The 25,303-nt window shown below is 42.8% G+C and overlaps 1 protein-coding gene across 1 annotated transcript; it reads right to left on the minus strand.

The window, feature by feature from the left end:
- Nucleotides 1-435: 435 nt before the first annotated feature.
- Nucleotides 436-18,042, minus strand: igf1 (insulin-like growth factor 1). The gene is made up of 5 exons (XM_083999635.1): nucleotides 17,578-18,042; nucleotides 16,030-16,189; nucleotides 5,561-5,805; nucleotides 4,991-5,026; nucleotides 436-4,325 (listed from the first exon to the last, which is right to left on the minus strand). The coding sequence occupies exons 1-5, from the start codon at nucleotides 17,623-17,625 to the stop codon at nucleotides 4,266-4,268; spliced, it is 549 nt and encodes a 182-aa protein (XP_083855761.1). The 5' UTR covers nucleotides 17,626-18,042; the 3' UTR covers nucleotides 436-4,265.
- Nucleotides 18,043-25,303: the final 7,261 nt, after the last annotated feature.

Below are 25,303 nucleotides of genomic sequence, written 5' to 3' on the forward strand. Positions count from 1 at the left end.
CTCTCGGCACTGTCACTGCGAGCAAGCGAGCATCCTCTAAAGAGCTGAACATGCAGCTCTGGCCTCAGGGAGCACCACGCCCCGCTCTGTTTTCTTTGGCAGACCCCGGCACCTCTTAGGAAGTATCACTTTGTCATTCAGCACACCCAGCACGCTCAGTTTCATCCTGTGCGCAGTGCACAAAGCCTCAGCTTGAGTTACGGCTTCATCTATAGCCGAAATGCCTTAAAAGATTTGTACATGCTTTAAGAGAGAAGAACCCCTGCTTTGTAATTATCTGCTGTTTATGTGTCTGAATCCACAGAGTTCCTAGAGTTTACCACTATAATGTTGCATAATAGAGGGAATAAAACCTTTATAGGATGATGATGTTTCCCTGGAGGTTTTAATGAGGGTATGTGCATGATGTCTGAAAGAACTCGCCAGCCGTTTCTGTGATGTTGACAAGTGGTTTATTCAGCAGGAATGGTGAACAATTTGTCAGTATTTTTTTTTTCTACAGAAGGCAATCGAGCACCATAAATAACAGCGCTGTGATCAAACAGTTTCTCGGACAGTGAGCTTTAGGAAATTACATTTTCTTATTTATTAACACCCCCCCACACACATACACACACAGAGTTGTGAATGTCTCACACACTCCCATCTTTCTCGGCTTTATTAATTATTTCACACAAGTGACAGAACAGAAATATTTGAATGATTCATAGCCTATAAGTCAAGACGATTTCTGAAGTTGGTTGCTGTAGCGTTCTTCATCACTGCTCCCCCAAATAATTTCCAGATAGCCTACACCGAGGGAGTTTTTGTCCGGCTCACTTTACTATCTATTAGCCTACACAAGCTGTATTTTCAGGTACCAGAGACAGTGTGTGAAGGGCGTATTTGTAGCTGCAGTGCAGTTCAGACAGGGATGGCATCAATTGCTATTAAATGATCTGATCGCAGGTTTAGTTCATGACTATAATGCTGAATGAGGTTTTTCATCTCATCAAAAAAAGTCTTTGGTTTGTACTATCTGAAGATCTGGGAGGACCTATGATGTCTTCCAGCCAGCTTCTTTTTCATTTCAGTCGCCAGGTCGACCGATAAAGAGAATTTCAAACGAACAGACACCAAAGCATTTACACAAATTCCCATTTTAAAACCTTGATCATTGCAGATAAAAACACACTTTTAAAGTAACAAATGTTTTGGACAAAATAAATTATAAACTCCTGGTTTATTCTTAAAGCAAGACTAGGTAACTTTTGAAAGAAAACAGAAATTCGTTATGCTTCGGGGGTTTTAGGGGAAGCTAACAGAAGCTAATGTTAGCCAGAGTTTAAGCAGTAGCTTACAATTGTTTGAAAATACCAAGAATTGGAGGGAAATATAGATAATGTTACTAGAACTAATTTTGCTGATACAGCCAGAGGCAAGTTTAGCTTATCTTAGCATAAAGACAGGAAACACGAGCGAAACTTCTAGCTTGCTTATGTCTGACGGTGTTAAGGCAGATTTTGCTCGTCATGACAGACAAAGCCAAGCTAGCTGATTCCTTGTTGCGCTATGCTAAGCTAACCAGCTGCTAGCCTCATATTTAATGTAAAGATAGGAGAGTGATTTCAATTTTCCCATCTAACCCTAGAAAAGAAAACATGTAAGTAAATTTCAAGCTACTCTTTTACGCTACACAACACTTTTACACATTTATTGACTTTATAGCTCTTTGCTACTTATGTGCCGCTAAATTCTGGCATGTTGCCGCTAAACATGATTATGTCTTCCAAGCATTTGAGGAATGACGATATCGTTAGATCAAGGCAAATCGAATGCGTAATGATTGTCCTACAATTACAATCACTCGTGGCCACAGTGGCAAAAGTTATGTAGTCTCGCTTTAAGTGATTTTAATAGTTAATACCATGGCTTCCAGTGAGGTGCATGTACACACACATCTCAGGACAGACAAAAGCACACCATGACTTTGAACAACCTCAATACAATTGGAAGAATCACAGTTCACAGTACTTTTGTCAAGTTATTTGGCATAAGGGATCTATGTTGAGAAAATAATTTAAAAACAGTAGAAAAAATAGCATTTTGCCTTCTTGGGACCACAACATGGTATTTTCTTGTTTTTTTCTTTTTTAATTCTCCATGCATTCACAGATTTCACACAGATACATTTACTCGCTTACACTACTACCTTGTTGAAACAGCTTAAAAATAAAAACACTATTAAAATGGTGGCCACAAGGCTGTGCAAAAGGGAAGACCTCCAATGTAAGCCCTGCCATCTGTCTGTCTTAGCCATCTCTTGCAAGTAACAAACTACAAAATAGCACCATTATACAGTGGATAGGATTCTTAATACAGTTTTGTTATATGAAACCATCATGTACAATGAATGATAGCAATGCATAGGTTAACATAAATGGGAGTACTGTTTGATTATACACAGGCAGAGGAGGCAGAGCCAGTTATGAGATGTCATGGGCGGTTTGTGCGATAAAACGACTGTAAATCCACACAGAGGCTTGAACAAACAGCCATTGACTGTCAGCCATGCAAGGACTTCTCAGAACTGGCTTTTCATTTTGTGTATGTGTAGGTCTGTGTGTGCTTGACCCTTGCTCACAGTTACACAACGCTCATTTACACTGGGTGCTTCGTTATGTGTGTTTGTGTACTGTAATATGTGTCGTTTCCCGCATCTCCAGGAGGACTTTTTCATCATTTTGGTTTGCAATATTTACCAAACTGTCAAATCTATATGTTTCCTCTGGTGGACTTTGCGACAGGTTCAGTGGAGTTTTTGCTGTATTCTCGCCATCGTGGCAGATAATGCAGTCCAAGCGACAACTGAAGCAGCAAAGTTCTCGGCCTCCTTAAACTAACAAAATATTACCGGCCATGATCAATCAATCAATCAATTTGTTACAGCCTCTCAGTCTTTTTGCTTTAAACTTCGGTATTGACAGATTTGAATACATTTTTTTGGTTCTTTATGTTAACAAGAAAAAGATTATTCTAGTTTTTTTTGTTTTTTTTAATTTTTTTAGCGCGTTTGTTGACTTGCAGTGACTAAACTTTAATGACTAGCGCTTTGAACCTTGAACTCAGGCCTTCACTCAGACTCAAATGTTGAATTGTTGACAAAAAAAAATCTGATTTGGCATGTGAAAAGGATACAGACAACAAACATTTCGCTTGATTGTCGCCATTTGACTTATTCCACTTGCTTAAATGCCAAATGCACTTTGAATCCACCGAATGACCCATTTCTGACAACCAAACAAGCACCATGTGCAGACTGATAAAAAAACAACAACCTTTAATTCAGTTTGCTTCTGGGCAATTTGTTTCTCTGGTTTGTACAATCTTATATTTCTAGTACCTACTGTACTTCCCATCTTCCTCAAAATCCCCTCTAATAGTGCTTGATTTGTTGTTACAGAAGTGTTTGGATTGTAGACTCAGTCCTCAGGTTCTCAACACTTCCTGAGGCTTAGGAAGGATTTGGATTGGACTCAAACCTTCTAGTGACTCCATTTAGATATAAGAACGCTGCCTTCAGTCACTGGGAAGTAGGGATTTGACTTGGGCTCAAGGTAAAGTAACTACAACAATGTTTTAAAGTCTGATAATGAGCCATCTGGTCTTTGTCCTTTAACACAAACCTTGTTTTACTCTTTTAAAAATATCCTCAGTAATGCATGGTGCATGGAAACAAATTCTGAAGGTAAGATAATCCGATTTTAACTCGGGGTAGTAACTGTTAAATGTGACCGGTGATAAAATATCCCATCTTACCAGAGGAGTGGCTGAATCCACTCTCTCAGGGTAAAATGATTTACCTCCTCAAAGTTCAGGGGACAGGATGGACCACTCATTCTCAAACACAAGCCTGCAGCTCTCTGATTGGCTGAAGCCCAGATCCGTTCCCACCTTTCCTGGAGCCAGGGGATGCTGCAGCTCACACATGGAGGTATAATAAGCTCTTGTTCGTGTCTCAGCAGCTAAACTAGTCTGTTACATTGCATTAACAAAGAATTCCTCCCGATATGGAATGGTGCAGTGTATAAAATAATCACAAGATCCCTCATCAAACCCTTAACACCACTTAGCTCTCTGGTTTCTATCATTTTGAAGAGCTTTTCCGACCATTGTTAGCATCCTCTTTGTTTTGTTTTACAGTGAACCATTCCACAGGGGTACCAGGTAAGGCCACTCCCTTCTCTCTTCCCAAGTCGCTGGGCATTTGTCCATTCGCTCCTTCCCTACATTCGGTAATTTCTGCCCCCCGTGTTGCCTCGACTTGAGTTTTTCTGATGCACTTCCTGCAAATGAGAAGAAACACACACTCAGAGGTTGACCCAGGTTAAATCAATTCATATGTTACATTGATTTCATGAGGAAAACAATAGATTTCATATCGGATTACAGTGTGACACAATCTCCTAATCAATGAACGGACGAGGGATGTTGATATCGCTGCACATGTGATATCAAACATGACATGCATGGCTTTATCTCTGGACCTTTTGCATGCGTCAGTGTGTTACGGTGAGTTGCCAGAATCTCAGCACATAATGTACAGTAGCAGAGTGGAGGTTCTGCCAGGGGAGTGGGGAGTGCCACTGGGTCTACCACAAAAACCACTTAGTTCCTTCTCTTGCTAATGGTTTTCTTTTTTGAGAGAAGGGTAAAAAGCACAAGGTTGAAGCTTAAAAGGATCACACACTCTCTCTCTCTCTCAGGTTGGCAACTCAAGGATGAAACAGCAGAGTCCGCATTTAGACCTCACAGTGTCTTCATCTGGTCAGGAGATTAAGATTTTTGAGCTCAGATTGGTTGAACAAATGTCTCCCACTCCAAAATAAAGCCTGTTCTGCTTTTTGAAACTCGTAAGAATGTCAACGTGGATGTTATGTGGTGGATGCAGGTTTAAATGATGTAATAATCAATTAATAATAAGATGAAAAGCATCAATGTGCAAGCATACCTTAAAGGATGAGTGACTATGTCCGGGTAAAGGTCTCTGTGGGATGAGAAAAAAGCCATTTAAATTAGTTGGGATCATTTTTCATGCTATACAGTATGTTATCAATAAGCTTGAACTCAATGACCTCTCAAAGTAACAGCTGACAGTTTTGAAATGCACTGAGAAATTTGACACCACTCATGCCTGGATGCTGAATTTTTAACGACAGCCATCAGCTGGTTAGCTTATCTTAGCATAAATACTGGAAACAGCTAGCCTTGCTTTACACAACTCCAGCAAAGACTCAAACTCAAGTTGTTACATTTCAGTTTTTATATGGACCAAACAAAAAGATATAAAACTGTTGAACAGACTTGAAATACATAAAAAGGCTGTTTGCTCTTGTTGCTAATGTTTATGCTAAGCTAAGTTAACCACATGTTGGCTGTAGTTGCATACTGAAGGAACATATATACAAGTACTATCAATCTTCTAATTTAACTCAAGTAAGGAAATAACCTGTTTCCCAAAATGTCCAACAAGTCATAGTTAAAAAAAAAAGATCAGGTGTGTGTTTGGTGCTGTGCTCACCTTCTTGTTTTTTGTCTTGTCCGGCTGCTGTGCTGTCCTCCGCTCTGTGGCCTTGTGCCCGGTACTAACCTTGGGTGTTCTCGGCATGTCTGTGTGGCGCTGTGCACGCACAGAGCGAGCTGCCTTGCTAGTCTTGGCAGGTGCACAGTACATCTCCAGGCGCCGCAGCTCACAGCTTTGGAAGCAGCATTCGTCCACAATGCCGCGTGACCGCCGTGCATTGGGGCCATAGCCTGTTGGTTTACCTGTTGGAGAAGAGTGAGAGGCGTTAGATACCTGATGAGATGAGACACAATCATGCAACATAATAATAATAATCATAATATATATTATTAATTATAATTTCAAGCAGCGAATCTGCAAATATCATTGCAAACTGCATGTGAACTGTGCAAGAATGGAAAGCCTGACAGGTGTAGCAGCTAAGTGGCTTGGGGTTTAGCAAAGAGTCCATTCAGCGTCTATAAATCAGATTGTTTTCCCCTCACCAATGCCTCGTATCTGTTAGTAGGGTTAATCAAACAAATTGTGGGTAGTGGCCAGACACTCTGCTTGTAATAAAGCAGCGATAATGGCCAGGTCACCGGGTCTGATTCCTCTGATATATGAACAGCCTTAATGACATGGATTTCTTCCGTGTAAAATTTACAGCGTATCACATTGCACACTATGGACCCTTTCTGGCAGCTGCCTCCCTGTAAAAAAGGTGGTCGCAGTCACCCAAACGCTGAGAATATCACGCTCAGCCATTTTGGCGCAGGTATCTTTTACACACAGGCTCGTCCAGCGAGGCCAAACCACAAGCCCACTGGGCCCGATCAACCTGCAGAAACAGCCAGGCAGGCTTTGAGGCCGCACCCCCGTTGGCTATGCCCCACTGTTCATTCACATTTTCATTTGGCAGAAGCCTGAGCACCCTGAAGTGCTCACTCAGAGAACAAGGATGGTGAGGATGGAAGTATGATGCACCTTTTATGACCGTAAGGGAAAGAGAAGAGGTCATGGCAATCAGAGGTACAGTGGAAATCTTGTAGTTTTAGTCTAATCTAAACAAGTGAAAGTGTATTTAAAGGTGTGACACTCAGCGTTTTTGACTCGGTGACCACATCAAGTTACCATGACGCCAATACTCGCATCGTCTTTCAACTCCCTTACCCCCCCCAAAAAACCCACCCTCTTTTGGTGGCCTTTAGAAAAACCCACCTTGAGCAATATAGCCCTGATGGGCTTTTCCCTGTTACCAAATGAAATAATAATAATTTAATATGGCATTTACAAGGAGGAAATGCCTTTCCCTCTCAGAGTTAATAGCTCTTGGCTCAGGAGGCTGCCAGTGCTGACAAAGTGCATTAACTTCTGCTCTGTCTGCCTTGTCCTGACAATGTTGTTTTGGACAGAAAGCAGCTTTCATTCAGAAACAGAAGCATCTTTCTCCCCCGGACCCCCTGACACAAAGCAGAGGTGAAGCTAATGGAGGTGTGAATGGGAGGGGGGAGACAGTGGGGGGGTTCAAAACAGAGGCTTTCATGTTGCACATCAGGTAGAATGAAGCTAAAAATACATTGCACACCTGCATTATTTAGGGAACAGAGGAACTGGATTTACCCAGATCCCAGTCACCCAAAATAGATGTGTTGAATGAAATATCTGGATGACTAAAAAACCTCCCAATTTACCCTTTGACAAGTTTATTTTTATAAATTTCAAATTAGTTGACAGACATGCGTTTATAGCCAGGGATTCCACTGTGTTTTTCATGGTACTTCTTTGCTGTGGTTTCATTCAACTGAACAAACACAATCTGCTGTTTCTCCCCCGTGGTGTGTATCAGTGGGACCGGCCTTGGCAGTTACATTAACACCTGATGTCAAGAAATTTAGAGAAATATGACATTGAGCCCCGGCTGGCAATTATATAATGGCTGCTGAAAGCCAAAAGAGGGGGCTGTGCCTTGTTGCCTGGCCTGTTTCAATCCCTCCCAATAAAGCCTTACAAATTAACGTCCGCTATTATTCTGAAAATAGCTTGCAACCCTGCTGCACAAACAGCTGGAAGGGAGAGAAAAATCAGCTGGCACTGGTTGTAGCATGTAGGATAATCAGCTAGGGCAGGTTGGGGAAAAACACGCATACAATAATCAGGTCTAAAAGCTTTGGAAGGTTTTAAATGCTTCAATTCCATGGATAGCTGCTGTAATCCCTCATAAACAAGGAGTTGTTTCCTCTGACTGTTGTTAAACAAAGAGTAAACAACCTATTCTGCCAGTGCTTCCTGCCTCGTGGCCTTCTGCTGTTTGAAAAGGATGCTGGGAAGAGGATGCAGGGTTCACACATGATGATGAAGGAAGGGTTCGGGTCCGATTCAGCCGGTAGAACCACGAAGATCAAGCACCAAGTGGGTGTTTTTGTCTCTCTGGCCTCAGGGGGCGACAGTGAGCCCTTCTAAGGTTGGCGCACTTACTTGGACAAGAGTAACAAAGGTGAGATTCATTTTTCATCTGAAGTGTTTTCAAACCATATTTTTTGGTTTTACAAGAGAAAAGACTATAACGTTGAGGACTAACTGATTTATTTTGCAAAGGTACATCTGGTTAACCACCCCATCTCCATTAATGAGTAGCTCATAGCCACTTCCCTGAACTCTTTTATGGGACCTGGGAAGCAGTCCCGAACAGGGCTGCATTTTTTCACACCGTTGCCGTTGTCTGTTTGAACACAGCCTCGTGCTCCAGAAGTGGTTTGAAAAGTTTCTGTGGACACTTTGATATGTTCTGGCATATTTTCTTTTTTCCATAACTCTCACTCGCTTTTGAAATAAGCAAGTGAGAGTTATGGAATAATTGGTATTTGCTGTGAATCCAAGCTGACTACAGCTGTCATCCTCGGCGAATGAGCAGGCTACAGACTTCACAGAACCACTTCTCAAGTGCTTGATACTATAAAAAGTACTCATTTAAAAGATTTACACAAGATGTTAATCTGTCAGCGTCCTTCTTAACAGAAAACTATGGAGGGGAATCAACTGTCTTCAACCTGTCGGGGGTTTAGTTTTTACCAACTGTTTCATCCGATGCCACTGCACGGCTTTACTTGACATCTTTGGTTTGATTTTTGACTGACTCGGCACAAATAGTGTTCATTCCTCCTTCTGCCATGTTGTGTTTTCCAGATGCCTATGAAACACATGGGACACACAAGGACGGTCCAACCAAACTCTTTACAAAAGGAGAGATGGGTGAGCTTCAGGTCATGGAGGTTTTGTTTTTTGGTGGGGGGGGGGGGTTCTGCTTAGATAGGTGAGCATCTTCAGCGATTCCTATGATTTGACAACATCTATAGACGCTTAATAAGAGATTCAAGTGACACCTCAACTCTGCCCACAATGTCACTTTCTCTGGTCACTCCAGGTGATCAACTCTAGACCTCAATCTCCAGCCCTCAGCGGAATATTTGAAGACACAGGCTTTGGTTAGTTCATCCCTTGGGGACCCACTGCATTTGCAGTCCAATGGCCAAACTGAAAGATAACCAGGAGATGGACATGGACTTCTAGAGCTTCATGTTCCTTCCTTTAAGGTCAAGCAGCTGTTGTGAGTTGAATATACTTCAACCACAAGCTTGTTGGTCCATCTACTGCTCAGGAGGTCATCAACCCCCACTATCCTCCCACCACACCTGGCTCAAGGTCTACATCACTAGTCTCTGAATGGCCAAACACCCCAACACAGCAAACCAGTGGGAGTTTCTTCCTACTCATGTCCTATTGTAAAGGTTAAAGTCCTGAAAGGTATCTCCTAGATTCATTGGCCCATTCCCCAACATCAAAGTCATTAATCCCATGTTCCACCCCTCATTTCACATCTCCCACATTAAACCTATCAAGAAGTCTCTCTGCAGCCTCCATGTCAGTTGCTTGTTTACATTCTGTTGGTATTTCAGACCCTGAACCTCCCACCTGCCTTCTTTTCCCAACACCAGGATCTCCTGATCTGTTCTTCTTCCACACTCACCTGCTTACTTGTTCCTTATTCTCTCATTAGCTCACTAGTGTATACACAGGTTGGTTTCCACTTGTCCTCTGCCAGATTATCTTTGTTCCATGCGCCTAAGCTTTCCAGCACAAAGAAAAACTTTTGCCTGCCGGTTTTGATCCTTATCATGTTTTGGACTTTGCCTGTGTTTCTTTTGGATTTCACCTCCAGTCCGACTCTTTGTTTGTCTGCTTGGATTTTTGTATCTTTGTTTTCCTCTAGGTAAGGAGTTTTTACTTTTACATCTGCCTCCTGAGTCATGCTCTTGGATCGCGTTGCTGAAAACCATGACACCTCTAAGGAACGGCACTGGAGAGAGATGGCTGGATTCCCCCATTCCAGAGTGGTACAGAAAGCATCTGAGTTTTACAGCTTGGTCATGGTCAATAAAAAACAGTGGATTCTTGGAGCCGGTGCGCTGCTCTTCCTGCAAAGTGTCAGGCAGTTTACAGCTAGGCAGGGACTATAAGAGCTGCTAAAGTGCTGGAAACTACCCCTTTATCACTGGTACCACAAAGAGTTTATGGCATGAGTGAAGTGTTCCTCACATTACTGTTCTGTGACACAAAAATCTTATCCAAATGTATCCCAACCAGAATTCAAAGTGTGGTTCGCAACATGATCAATATATCAGGGTAGATTTATTGAGTCGCGTTTTGTCAAGACATATTTTGGAAACTACTCAATCATATAAAAGGGAAACAATCTGCTATTTTTAATAAATGTATGGATGTTCATGTCTAATACCTTTGTTGGGTCAAAGTTATGTATAACAAGTTCCAAAGGTCGACTTATAAGTAGCCTACTAGGTAGAGGTTGTCTCTTATCACTGAATCTGTTTTTGTTGGTGAAACATTAGTGACATATATTAGAGGATATTCCAGACATTTGTAAGTAAGGGTCTTTCTTTTCAATGGTAATGGCTCAACAGGAAACAGAGATTGACAAAGTTTCCCATTATTACGTCTTAAAACTTTGAACTGGTGCGTAATTTTGGCAGATGAATGAACACTTGAACATCTAAGGGTGATTACAACATGTAGGACTCCTTGGTGTCCAGCTGGTATCTATCTCAACTCACCACATTTCTGACTGAACTGAAACAATGAACTGGAGTTAATTATGTTTTATTGGGGGCCTAGACAGAGTTATGTCTGCTCTCAATATCTATTTTTGTGCAAACTTTGGCAATAAAGTGAGAACAAGTGATCAACAGTGAACAGGATTCTTTGGTTTCTTCACAGCTGGAATGTGAAACGCAAGACAATTTAAGAGACAACCTAAGGTGAAGACGAAAGAACTCCAGAAAGGGCCAGGATATCAACTCTAAACTCGGTGATCTCCGCACTCGTGCAACTGGATACGTCCTAATTTTGCTTTGTAGCGGTCCGACATTATGCAATTGGATTAAACCAAGGAAGAGTTTCAAAGGTAAAGTAGTGTTTAGTCCCTGAGTGTCCTCAAATCCCTCGTGTCTCAACTTCACCTAATGTACAGATTTAAATCTGGAGGATGCCTGTGTGTCCTTCTCATGAGACGCCTCTTTGTTCCACTGAGCTGTGACTCACAGGAGGGTCGGAGATTTTCGGTCGGGGCCTTAATGGGAAAACGACACCTTTCTGCAGTGATGGAGCTCTGGGACACAGGAGGTCTTTCTTCACAATCAGTCCTTTTCCGCTGTCCAGTGTAAAATTAGGGAGGGTGGGGAGTGTGTGTTGGGGGTGGAGGGGTGGGAAGGGAGGGGGGGGGTCCTGATCATCCTGTAATCCACATAATCCCCTGCTGCTGAGGGACAAGGCCAAGCTACATGTGTGTTTGAGTGCGTGCATGTGTGCGTGCATGCATGTGACGTGCTGTTTACACATTCTACCTCTCTCTCCGGCTCGAGTGGCTTTGAATAAAATTGACGGGGATGAATATTGAGGAGGAAGTCTCATCAATGGTTGCTAAAAGCTATTTTCCTCCCCGCTCCTTCCTTCAACTCACAAGCCAAAACACCTAAAAAAACAATTACAATGTTTCATATTTGGCCACGCTTTTTTTTTTTTTTTTTTTCATAAGAACGTCATGTACCAGCAGTTATGTCTTGGCCAAAACTGCTGGATTATTCCATCTTGTTGTAATTCATGAGACTTCTGGTATCATTCATTTTTTAGAAATCAACAGTGAGATAATATATTTCATGCTCACTCTAGAATAAGTGAGAATATTTCAGCATGAACTAAAAGTGACTTAGGACATGGAGCTACTTAGCACTTACACTTAAGCCAAAAAACTCCCATAACAGATCTGATTCATGGAATGAACATCCCAGTGAAATCACCCCACGGTCCTGCCTGCTAAAGCATTACAAAGACAACTGAGGATTTCTAGGTCAGGCTAATAATTGGAAAAACTGACTAAGGTTGTGGATTTTTTTTTTCTGTTTCTGAGACCGCAGTTTGTTTCATTACCTTAAAAAAAAGAAAAGAATTTCCACCAACTAGTATTTAGCATTTCTGTCAGGGTTGGAAATCTGTAGTCTTCAAATGCAAGTGTGCTACTTTACTGGTGACATGCGTAAGGTGGATTGGCAAAAGCACTCGCTGCACAGAAAGCCCACTGTCATTGCAACACCGTCTCTGGACACATTATCAATCACAGGGTTGCCAAGTTCAACATGACCAGACTGGAGGGGAAGAGTTCAGGGAAAGGAGCACGCCTCCTTTGGCCAGGCTGTTAACACCACTGTGTCCTATAGACGACAGAGCACCAAATGGATTCTCCAGATATTTTATGCAAACAGCCACTGGTACATGTGGCGACCGAAGGAGAGAGAGAGAAAGGAGAAGAAAAAGGAATGACAGCGAGAATATGAGAGAGAAAGAGAAACCGAGGAAGACAGGGAACAGCATATTTTCCAAAGCACAGCACCCTGCTGCTCAAACCTCATCGTCTTTTCAGAAAAAGGATGGAGTGTTCGTGAAATACACCTCTTTTTCAACACAGGAAAATGTGGCATTGATAGATGGACGCTGTGCAGTTCAGTGACTGTTCAGTGTAAGGTAATGCGGGAAAGACAAATACATTCCCCCTACCACAAAAGGGTCTGTTCCTGTTTAAGAAGTGTATCCTGCATCAGGATTCATGAGTTACATTGGCCTCAATTCAAAACTTTCTCTCAAGATGAATATGGACAGTAGTGCTATACCTCTATGGCCTGGGAGAAACATTTATAAGGCTGTAGTATAAATCCACTATCAGTAGCCAACACTTCGTCACATTCTCACATCATCCAATCTCTGGACACCTTCAGACGCTGTCAAAATCTTAAACATTTCATCAGCTTTTGGCAGCGGCTGAAGACACTTCCTGGGACCAATTCACAAACCTTCAAACTGAGATATAAAACATTACCCAGGGATCTGCTGGGGAGTTTGATTTTCGAGAAAAAGGTTGACGAACGCGTGTTAATATCACCGTCTTTACAATCCAAGTCTAGTTAGTCTTGTAGAGTCGATCTTTTCATTGTCCGGAACCTTTGACAAATTGAGTTTAGGAACAAAAACTTGAGTTCTGCGTTGACTAAAATGTACTATTTGATCATACTGCCCATAATCTTCCACTGTCTCTCAGCATAAATGAAGAGAACATGGCCATTTGTACATGAGAAGTGCTGCAGCAGAGAGAATCCAAAGACCAAAAAGTCTTAACTGGCAGAAAACTGGCAATCGAGCAGGCTGTCATGACCACTTCACAGCATGTGGGTGTTGCCAGGAGCATCTGGACGAACAAGACTCGCAGCTTTGCAGCAGCTTTGGTGGCTCTCCAACAGCTCTCTGGCAAATGCTGCACAAAAGGGCCCGATGCAGAGAATGATGTTGACTGGTCCTGGAAAAGCTGCATGCAGGGGTGGAGGAATTTGGCAGACGGGTGGTGGGGAACAGCAGCAAGGTGCATGGTGACCCCACTGCCAGAGAGAACACTGAGATTGGATGATTCTGCAAAAAAAATCTCATTACTTTTAATGACATTTTTGGGCCTTTCTATTGAAACGATTTAATATTATTTATTCCTACAATGCCACGGTGTAGTTAATGTTGTGTTATGTAATGTTTTATTAATGTAATGCAGCTGAAATACCCAGTTAATCTTAGAGGAAGGGTTGGGGTTAGATCAAACACTGGTGTGTGCAACTGGATACGACTTCTGCTATGACTCCCACACCTTTACTCCAGATACAAATAAGTGTTTTCCTCATTGGTAACAACAGTAAACAATGGACATCCAATAACTTTATAACTCTGAGCCATACATGAACAAGAGGTAAGCATGCAGGCAATGGACCCCCAGCTCAGTTTTCCAGATTTTCCATCCAATGCCAATCCAATAAAGCAGATTGTCCTAATGGTGGATCCATGTGTAGCTTGTCTGACTTCCATGCAGGAGACCATGTTTTGTGCCAAGTATGCTTTATTGCCAAACCGTAACCACAATCCCTGTCCTCCTTTAACCATAACAAATGTTGTCATGCACAGAGTTTGTAGACAATGAGAATTTTAAAAAGGGTTTTGCAGAATCGTCCATTGTCAGTGTTTTTGTCTGAGGGTTGATCAAAGCATTGGGTTGCTATCGTCAATCATTGTTTCTCAATAGCCTCAAGAGGACAGGACCAGTCATTGACTTTCTGTTTGGTTTTTTAAAGAAATATGAAACACTATGTAGGTTGTTAAGGGCTGATGATGATGACAGACAGGTGATCTTGATGAAGTGGCCAGGTAGGATGAAGGTCATGGAAGGTTTGAGAAATCTGCAAGATTTAGATAGTCCTACTGTATGTCTATTTACCATAAATGAGACAGTATCAACCGAGGTGCCATGTTGTGTCAACAGAAATGTTGATTCAGCTGCCGCCTCTGTTTATAAAAGACGTCCCAGATAACAGTGTGGTCCGTGAATATAAAGAGTCTATTGTCCAGCTGTTGCCCATGCAGGATGGTACAGTTGGCTGGTTGGTGCATCGCTTTGATCCAATATCTCAACAACTATCAGATGCATTACCCCACCATTAGGTCCATTCATTCATGTTCCCCAGAGGATGAATCTGATTCGACTTAGTTGGATCGCCTGAGTTTAGTGCCACCAAGAGGTTTTGTGTGAAATGTTTCAACCAATATTAGATGTATTTCTATTATCTTTATACTCTCAACTTTCTTTAGCTCAAAGGACTGCTGTTTGGAATGCAAACATCTGACCAATAAGATGAACTCATCTGGTGTGGGGACTGGGTCTTCATAGCTCAGTCTATACACTGTGCCTACACTGTGTAATTCCCTCTTCTGTGCTCAGACTTGGATTCCAACACTCGGCCCTTCCTGGCCCCTAATCTTCCATCAGTCACCAGGTTCTCCAGAAGGTGTATCTACAAACCATTCCAGGTTCAGGTTAGGGTGAAAGCAATCAATTACTGGAAAAGAGAGCGACTGCAAATGCACTATAGATGCTGCTGATTTCCCACAGAAATCTTATATCTTCTTCTCTCTGAAATTGGCAGCTGACAAAGTCTACCACATGTGGAAAATCTTTCATAACTTTGGGACCGAACCAAACCATTAATAATGGATTGTTATGTCAAAAACTGCACAGGAGTCAGAAGCATGATCAATTATTAGAAAAGTGAAAAAAAAGAAAAAGACTTTTGGTGGAGCATTGTATCTCCACCAAGGACACTTGGTGAAAAGTGGCTTAATTGGTGGATGTCAGCCAAAGAAACGTGAATAATGAGGTTATAAACTTCAGCTGTGGAGTGTTTGAGCCAGATATACTGCTAATGTACAGTCACACTGTCCGTCTCTGACAGAAAGATCAGGATACATGTCCCGAGAAACACTGGCTGCCGGTGGAACATTGCACCTAACCTCGGTAGCTCCATATATCCTGTGCTGCTCTGGGCTGGGTTGTACCCTTAATGGAAAAATTTGAGATTTAAATCCTGGATTCTTGGTGGAGGGTTTTCTTTGGGTAGCTTTCCCTTCTCTGGTGGAAAAAAGAAAAAACTTCACAGCAACATTTAGTTTCTACCCCTCCTTTTTCTGAGAGATAGTCAGCCAAATTCCACTTAAAGCCCTTTGCCCGTGGGCAAAACTGTGATTTGCCACCAATAATATAGCTACTTATCTTTATTCTATATTTCATTTAGGTGTTCGGTTCATAAGTCTGGGCCTCGCTCCATAAACGAAGAGTGGAGCATTGAAAGGAAAGGGATGAATGTGGACTTTAAGAGAAGATGTAACAGAGGAGGAGGAATGAATGAAGGGAGGAAGAAAGAGAACACTGATGCAGGGGAAAGTCAAGACAAGATGTCAAACTGGCTGCTTTTTTATTTATGAGCTCGCTGGAGGTGGAGAGCTCTGGGACAGATACAGCCAACCTTTATGAATAAATAAAAAGGTGCACTTACTGAAATAAAAGCCTCTCTCTCCACACACAAACTGCAGCGTGTCGACCAGCTCCGCCCCGCACAGGGTCTCTGGGCCCGCCCCTGTTGCCGTCGGAGTCAGGGTGAGGACACACAGCAGTAGTGAGAGGGTGTGGCTACAGGAGATACAGCACATCGCACTCTGCGCACAGGGAGAGAGGAGAGAGAGAGTGAGTTAACATTTTCACTGCTGTCACAAACAGAGCATCACCAAACACACAGTTTCATATCATCACAGAAAGTCACAGTAAAGTCTGTTTGCTCCACACACTGGTGCTGCCTGGTGAGGAGATGGCTCAGCATCTTGCTCCAGGGCACATCAGCAGTAGCAGAATTACACATTCACCCACATAAGAATAAACTGAGTGAGCTTAAGGCTCCTTCTCCAACATCCAGCCTGTTTCCTCTGTAAAAAAGAGGAACAGGGGGAAGAAAAGAGAAATAAAGTGGCCGCTGCCACAGATGGTAAGTTTACAGGGTTTTGGAGGAAAACGTATTAAATCCAAACTTCCACTTGATGCCAGCGTCAAACAGTCAAACAGGAGGCTGACCGACCGGCTCTGATGCTCCGGAGCGCCTGTGCGCAACCGAGCAGAGCGCGTCCAAATTGGAAACACACTTCCCCCCCCTTATCATCTGGCTGCTCGGCGCCTGTGTATGACCTAATCAGCCAGCAACAGTCCGCATTAATCAGAGAAATTTAAAAACCTATCTTTAATGAGCAGCTGCTAACGAGGATTCAGCTCGTCCCGCTGTGCCAAAACGCAGCTGTCAGCGCATTATTACGCACAAAACTCAACTCAAAGTGGTTCCAAATTGACCCAAAACAGAATAAAAAGATGTGTTTTTTGTTTTGTTTTGTTTTTTGAAAGAAAAAAAAAAGCGCCCGGGATCTTTCCGATCCAAAATGTGAGATGGAAAACGTCTCTCCCGCCAAACCCAGCGGAGGAAGCAGAGTGGGCCAAATATACATAATAAAGAGAGTAAACACGGGACATTATCCATCTTCATCACAGCCCCGCAGCCGCGCGGTCCCGACGCCCAGGAGCGTTTCATGTTAAGCTCCCCTCTGTCTTAACCCCGCAGCATCAGGTTAGATATTTAGCACTTAATAATGCAGACTCAGCAGTAATTACTCTGAAAGTTGCAGAGCTGCATTGAGGCTTTCTGGTGAAAAAGAGCGCAGAGCGCACAGAGACACCGAGGATGAAAAACCCATTCATCCGTGCAGTGAAACTCCTGCACAATGCATGTTCACATCTCCAAAAGAAAAAGTCAATTAAAGCCAAAACAGGCACATTGTCTCAGAATCAACACAACATGCAGAACAGTGGACTAAATAACAGAATACAAAAAGGATCAAAAATCAACATAAATCCTCGTTGATCGTGCATTTAAAAGCTGTAAAAAAGATAAATAAGCGATTAAAATCCCTCCAGTTTAAACTAGGTAAGGATGCTCTGTGCAAACAGTGAGCAAGTGAAGAACCAAGGTGAAATGTATAGTGTCAAAGGAAATCAGGTAAGTTACCTTGAAGACATCACATAAATGCCACTGAAAGGAAAGAGCGCTAGACATCCCCACGGGTCTCCGCAAGTCAAAGCCCGGCGAAAATGAACTTGTTTGAAGTCATTAAAAAACGGGGAGAAAAGAGGATGAGATGCGGGCAATGTCACATCTCAATATTCCGACTTTGTTCCATTGCGCAGGCTCGTTTTGGAGAAGTGAGATTTAGCGAACAGGAGACGGATTTAGAGAGAAAATCCCTCACATTTATCTACATTACACAGACATTTTCAACAGGAAACAGCTGGGGCAGCATTTGCCTCCTACTCGTCCTAAGTTATTCATTAAGGATTTTGGGCACATATTCAAATAACGTCATTTCTCTTTTTTTCTCAGAACGGGATTGAATTTTGATCTCTCTAAGACTTGGTTAGTAGTTCAGATCAAGATAGAAAAAAGCGCTGCTGCCCCACCAGCGGCAGCTCCACACTCCTATAACACACTGTTTTATGCGCTGAGAAGAACTCATGGAGGAGAAGTTAAAGACAAGCTGCAGGGTTATGATATGACTGTTGGTTGTTGTGCGTAATTTGGCACTGCGTAATTCAGCAGCCGGTCTATCCAAAGTCTGATCTGATCAAGGGTGAAATAAATCATTTAAAACACTTTTCCACTCAGTCAACACTGTGCTACTAACATGGAGACCTAATAATAATAATAATAAAAGGCTGACTAAAAGGATAAAGTGGGGGAAATCTGGAATAAAAACAAAGCCAGAGATGAGCAGAGAGACACTTTATGGTCCTGCTTCCTCTAAACTCTTTGACTCTGTGCAGGATTGTTGCCTGTCTGCACACTGTCACTGTTATTTCTTGTCATAAATCAGTCACTGCTCTGGGCTCTGTCTGCTCAGCTTCAGTCAATACAAGCAGGTTTGTCTGCAAATGACATCTGATGCTTCTGTGAACCCAGAGGCTGGAAAAAAAAAAACACACACACACATACACATGGGGATTCATGGTGAAGAAGACATTACTTCACATTTTTCATATTTCATACTTCAGCCACCACTTTATGGCACATGCTGCGGAGTGTGTGTGCTGTCCAAAGTGTGTTCCCACTGTGACACAGAGGGGGAAAAAGCAGCAGCAGCAGCAGCAGCAGCAGCAATGACAGGGCGAAGCTTCACACGAGGCGAGGGCTTAGAGAGTTTTCAGCCAGGACGGGATATCAACACTGATCCAGTCACTAAACATGAGATCAGAGCTGTGACCCAATCATAAAACGGGACAGCAGCAGCGGCGGCGCGTATCCCAGCATGCTCGGGCCAGAGTGTGTAAAGTGTGTATCATCATCCATCACAAGCGAGGTTGGATCCAAAGGGGGCCGGCACGCAACAGTTAGGGGTTGTTGGGGTAAAGTGGGTCAAAAACACAAGCTCCATCAAATGTCCCCATGTGACACTGAGTCACACCCCGTGGTGCAGAATCAGATGCTACGGCGCCCACTCTGATCTCGGCGGCACAGAAATTTGTGGTTGCGAGGCCCGAGGATGAAATGAAAGGTCACAACGCAGAGGTCACAGGAAAAGTCTCAGTATCTTGCTTTTCCGTGATGAAATTTTGGATGAATCAGCAAAAACTTTGAGTTAAATCTTGAGGCTTTTAACTTGGCTAACTATTAACTGTCAGGATTTTGATTATTTGTTCTGACGTTAGCTTAACTTTAAAAAAAAATACTCACTCATTTTGTCTAAAATCATCATTAAAGAAAGGAAAATTGCTCCTTGTGTTATCTGATAGCGGCTTATCATCATGTGCAACATGTTTATCTACGACCACAAGTTTGGCACTGATTCATTTGAAGGAGCTAAAACCCACTTAATGTCACAGTTTTACATTAAAGCAAGAACAATTAGGCGTAGAAACACAATGCAGCAAACACTTGTCGAGAATAATTGCATCGCAGCCAAAGAAATGCATGAATGAAGAAATGAATGAAGACATCGTGGTGCATTTAAAAACATCTGTGATTCAGAGTGTTTCACAGCTTTTTTTCTGCAACTTCTACCTTCAGGTTTTTATTTCTTTCACTCCCACACATGCAGGTCCGTGACCTCAATCTGTGACCCGACTTATCACCATCATCATCTTGAGTGGGCTGCTGCTGCTGCTGCTGGGAGACGAGACGTGCGTCGGACAATGTCTCCGTTCCTGGTGGGTTGCGTCACCATCAGGAGCTGCTGCTGATACAACGTGGTGGAATATGATGATGACGCTCCTCTGATTAGAGGGACAAAGCTGCTTTCAGACCAGCGGATGACCTTGTTAGCGTCAGATCAGGGACGTGCCTGGTCACTGACGCCCGTAAGCCTCTCAGTCAGCCAGCCAGCCAGTCAGTCAGTCAGCCAGTCAGTAGCTGATCTTAGACGTGAAATTATCTCATCTTTCACTGCCTCTTGACATAAAAGCCGCCACAATCGAGCGTGTAACTGCCTCATCACAGATTTTTCCTGATATCGCTGTGGCTGTGGTCTGGCAGTATTGATACTGATGATGGGCTCCTGCAGCACATCTGCTGATGCAGTAGTAGGAAGAAGTAAAAGAAGAAGAAGAAGGAGAAGAAGAAGAAGAAGAAGGGTGGGTGGTGGGGGGTGGAGGGTAGTGGGGGTGGGGGTGGGGGGGGCTGACCTTCCCTTGTTCGCGGTCTCTAATGCCCAATGCTCTGAACTGTCTTGGTGCCAGGTTTCTCTCCCTCCCTCGCTCTGACTCGCCTTTCTCTTCGGTCTTCTCTTCTTTTGAGCCCCCCCCCCACCCATCACCATCTCCCCTCCCCCACCACCACCACCCCCCCAACACACACACACACACACACACACATACAGCCTTGTCTAAGGAGACGTCCGCCCCAGTGAACTCATTGACCAGGGAAAGGCTTGTTTTCACTCCCTTCTGGTGTAGGAAGGAGAAAGTGTTCACTGCAAAAAATGTCCATATCTGCAAGTCATTTTGATCAGGAGACAATCTCAGAGTCACACTCATTGTTTCAGGAAGTGTTAAAAATACACGTCACTTGGACAGTTTCACTTATTTGTAATGGATTCTCCACTTTTTAAAGGTTGTACCTCTGAGTTTAGTGATGATTCATCGATAGTGAAGAAGTGAGGTGCCTTCTTGAAAGAGTTGAACCTATAAAATGAAAATTATTGCGACAAATTAGGCAACAAAACAGTTGTAACACGTCATCTGGAACAGTTTTTACATGTTAAATAAAAAGCAACACACACACACACAAAAAGGGACTTGTAAAGATGGACATTTTTTGCAGCGTTAACAGCATCCCGTCTGGTTTCTCCTGCCAAACAAATGTCCGAGTCAGACGGATACACAGATACAGACAGCGGTGCAGAATGCAAATGAATGCAAGTGGATGAAAGTGAGAGGGACAGAGGAATAATTAGAGTGAGAGAAAAACAAGATAAAGCTTTTTTTTTTTTTTTTTTTTGGCAAGATAAGAAATAAATAAATAAATAATAAAAAATAAAATCCTGCATGAACACCAGAGTGCATGGTGAGGGAGGATGGAGGGCTGTGTATGTGTGTGGGGGGATTTCAGGGCTGGTACCCAAGATGGGAGGGAATGTGTGTGAGGCTGGGGATATGTCTGGGCACACACACAGGTTCACTTGAGGAAACACACACATGCAAGCGCACACACGTACACACACACTTGATTAGGAGAGCAATCCTCCTCTATTCTCTTGATTAGTCTGAGGGTTTTCCAGCTCAGTGGGTTCTCTGTGTTATATTCCCTCCTCTATCCACTGACTAAAACAAAAAAGCTTTGCAAAAACAATGAAAGTAGGGTATCTATTGCAAGTGATTGTAGGGGTAATTTGTGATTTTTTTTTTTTTTTTTAATGTGTATTACATTCCCAAGCTTTGGTGGTTATGTGCCGGTGTGCACGAGTAGTAGTAGTTTGTGTGTGGCACTGTTGTCGTCCAAGTGTTGAGTGCAGATACTGTACACAACAAAACCTCCGAGCTCTGCTGCCATCTACACACTGATCATATGGAAGAAATAAAGGTGCGTCATGGAGCAAAAGGCAAAGAAATAAATGGGGGCGCTTGTTTTGATACCCCATGTTTCCGTAGTAACACGGAGGGGTCACGGTATTTTGGCAAAAAGGTCAGGAAATTCCGTGGTGCCTGTTGATGATCAAAACCTACTTTTCAAAAAAAAAAAAAAATCCCTGGTTCATGTTTAACTGTTTGTGATCGCTGAGGAACATGTTGGAAGTGGCAGGATTTAAAAAAAAAAAAAAAAAAAAAACTCTTCTCACACAAGTCTCTTAGGAAACTAAACTTTGAGGTTGAACAACAGAGAAATGAAAACAATAGAGCCACATTCTTCAAATTCACTGGTTGTTATTTACTCTCCTATGTTTTTGTTGTTGCCAGCCTACTGTAACTTGAGCACTGGTTTGGCAAAAAACATCTAGATTTTGTCTAAAATAACAGATTCAGTCATACCTTATGCAAATTGGTTGTATCAGCAGGACTTCAATCAATATTTTCAATATCATCAACTCACTTTTTGATCAAAACTGTTGCTAAAGCTACAAAGTTACCATTAGCATTAACATCTGTTTACTCACCATAGTCCAGATGAACTGTTGCGAGTTCGGCATCAAACGTCTGTTTCCAGAGTCTCTCTCTTCTTGTCTTCTGCTGAAGTTAGCATGCGTAGCAGCTAGCGTCATTTTCTGATAGCGAGTCACTGCCTCTGCACAAGCTAGCCATCAAGCTAGCTAGCTGCTGGCGGTAGATTCATAGGCTACAAACATGAGAGTGGCGACAATGTTCTCGTCTGTAATCACAAACCATATGTTAAACTTTGTTTTGAGACAGAAACATGTTAATTTTGTTTTGCATCACAGCTGTACCTGCCCCCTAGCTCTGCGTATCTCCATGTTAAAGGAGAATTCTGGCCATTTTCTAAGTAACGCTCTACAGCTCTTGGTCCCCGAGTGCGACAATAGCAAAAAATCCGAGAAAAATCTGTGCAGACCGGACCTAGCTCTCCTCCTGCTAGCTGCGCCACACTGCAGTTAAACAGCGAAGTAATCGGGGCAGTACTTCTAACCACGACTTCGGCCTCTAGCTATAATGCTCAAAATATCACTACAAATGCTTTGCAGCATCCACCAGTTCCTTACCACACAACACTAAGTGTGAATAACTCTGTTAATATGAGAGAGTAGTGTTAAAGTGTGTTTTTTTTTATCACGTATCTCTGTCTATTCTAGCTTCCTGGGTAGACCTTACTAGACGACAGCCCCGAGCTCGACAGTCGTCTAGTAAGGTCTAGTTGACTTTTCTAAGTAATGTTGAAAATGACCAGAGTTCTCCTTTAACTTATGTAATTGTCTAAATGGATGCTTTGTCTAATGTGTTCAATTCTGTGCTTGTTCTATAAAATCACAATAGGACATAGCTATGACCTGTGGGTTAAAGGTTTGAAGGCATCGTGCACTTCAATAGAGAGCAAAATAGCAAAAATCCAGAAAAAAATTGTGGTACAGAAATAAGATGTTTCTGTTTTATATGTTCTAATCTTGTGACAAACTCATATTGAGGTTTTAAAGCATCACAGAGCCTCAAACAGGCCACGTCTACTCTACTGCAGGTGCATTGGTCAATCAGCCCCTGGAAAAACCAGTGCAACATATGGCACAAACCACTGTACAACCCTGACGTGCCAGTGGCTGTTTTCAGTGGCGGTGACCGGCCCGGGACAGTGTTTCCATTATTTTGTCTACCCCCCTCCCTGTTAACGTGTGACACTGCAATAAATCTTGAGACTTGTTCGAGCGTGCGAGCATCTGCTACAAAATCCAGGAATGTTCCACTGAGTCAGGAACAAAAAAAAAAAAACACACACACACACAAAACAAATACTTGAACAATAGCATGTACAGTAATTACAGCCTTAATATGAGGTTGCAGTAAACACAACTGATCCAGGGGAGACAAAGCCACAGACAAGAGTCAAATATCCAAAGAGATGCACGGACTCAGATCTTCACAGTGTCAGTGATACTGCAGCGATACATGTGTCTGTCCCATCCTGCTCTGCCTCATATTGTGCTGCCTCATTCTGCAGTTTTTAGCAGCTGGACCAGGGCCTGAGCGAGATACCTCAAAGCATGCGGGGAAGTGTGCTGTTTGTGCTGTTTACTTATCCCACAACGACGAGTGGTTTTTTGGGGGGTAAGGGGCCACCGCTCCCTGGCTCCCTCCCGCTGGCTGAGGAGTGGGTGCGGTGCTCCTCTCTGCCAACCACCTGGCACCGGGGAGGCTATGTCTAGGAAAGAGACCTCTGCCAGGCCTCAATTACGGGGGGAATAATCCAGGACACACTGAAGCAATTACAGCCCCATATAAATCAATATGCTTTGGGTTAAAAAGTGATCTGCTCCCAACACTCTGGAGAAGCTCTGACTCAGTCTGCCTTTGATTTTTCTGAGAGATGGGAGCAGTTTCTCTGGAAATGGGCAGGGATGCTGCCGTAGCTGCTGCCGCTGTGGTTTCGACTGTCACTCAGGCTGGGTAAACAGTCAGGTGACACGTACTGTGAGGAAGAGCAGAGGGCAAAGTATTGATCCGCAGTCACTGAACCCGTATAAACAATTCTTGGGAAATTTATGTTGCATAAAGCAAAAAAAAAAAAGCTGCATCAACAAACAACACGTCCCCCCCCCTGTGAAATTACAGCAAACACAATCCTCCTCTGCTTATATTTCTTTTGATATTTACTGAGTTGTGATATACAGATGTTAACGAAGGATTAAAAGACTGTATTATTTATGTATTAGGAGGCTTGCAGGGGAGAAATCCTCCAACACAAGCTGAGGCAGCAGGGGGCAACACTGACAGCTCACCCTCCCCTGTGAGGTGCAGCCGCTGAGCCCCCTGATCATTAGTACAACTATACTGCCATCTTCTGGTCCAACAAGGCCACTGACTGATCACTGGACAACAGTCTGTGTCAGTGCTTCTTGTCCCATGTTGTAGTATTTATTATATGGCTTACTTATTGTTGTGCTGTGCTTGTCTGTTGTCTAAATGTGTGTTTATGTTACCATGTGATGTGCTGTTGTCATTGTGTTGTGTCCGCACCTGCACTGACGCTGTTTGCAATAACGTTCCTAACGTAAAACTACCGTAAGTGATTTTCATTTGATTTGTTGTGTGTTTGCAATGGAAAAATGTCAATATGTATTGATTTAATAACTAAATCTTTGGGAAACATTGCTTTGGCCTTTTGTCAAGTTTAATTTGGGGTCACATTTTGAATCAATACTCTTACTCATTACTTAACTGGTGTTTAACAGTGATGTCTGTGCATATGTTGTGTACTAACAAGTATTTTGTAATCCATTGGTCTATGTTTAAAACATTATATGACCCTAAATCATTGTTGAACCTTATTTCTAATAATTATGACTATAGAATGTGTTTCACTAAAAATGCCGATGCCGATCCTATGTTAGTTTTGCAGGTTTGGTATATGACTTTTGATAACCATGGCAGCTTACTGTTATGAGTTATTTATTGATTCATTTGTACAGCATCTTAGCATTTGGTTGATGCTTTGAACTGGCTGTCTGCTGGTTGCTTTTCCTTTTGTTTGACACTACCGTTATACTCTCATCATAATTTCTCAAAGCTCCCGGTGGCATCTTGCC

Source organism: Trachurus trachurus (assembly GCF_905171665.1).
Source record: "Trachurus trachurus genome assembly, chromosome: 23".
Lineage (NCBI taxonomy): Eukaryota > Metazoa > Chordata > Actinopteri > Carangiformes > Carangidae > Trachurus > Trachurus trachurus.

Coding starts and splice junctions, on each gene's coding strand:
- igf1 (XM_083999635.1), bottom strand. CDS start 17,625: ATGTCTAGCGCTCTTTCCTTTCAGTGGCATTTATGTGATGTCTTCAAG. Junction 16,190..17,577: donor ATTTATGTGATGTCTTCAAG/GTAACTTACCTG, acceptor CCCTGTGCGCAG/AGTGCGATGTGCTGTATCTC. Junction 4,326..4,990: donor ATAGTCACTCATCCTTTAAG/GTATGCTTGCAC, acceptor TCTCATTTGCAG/GAAGTGCATCAGAAAAACTC.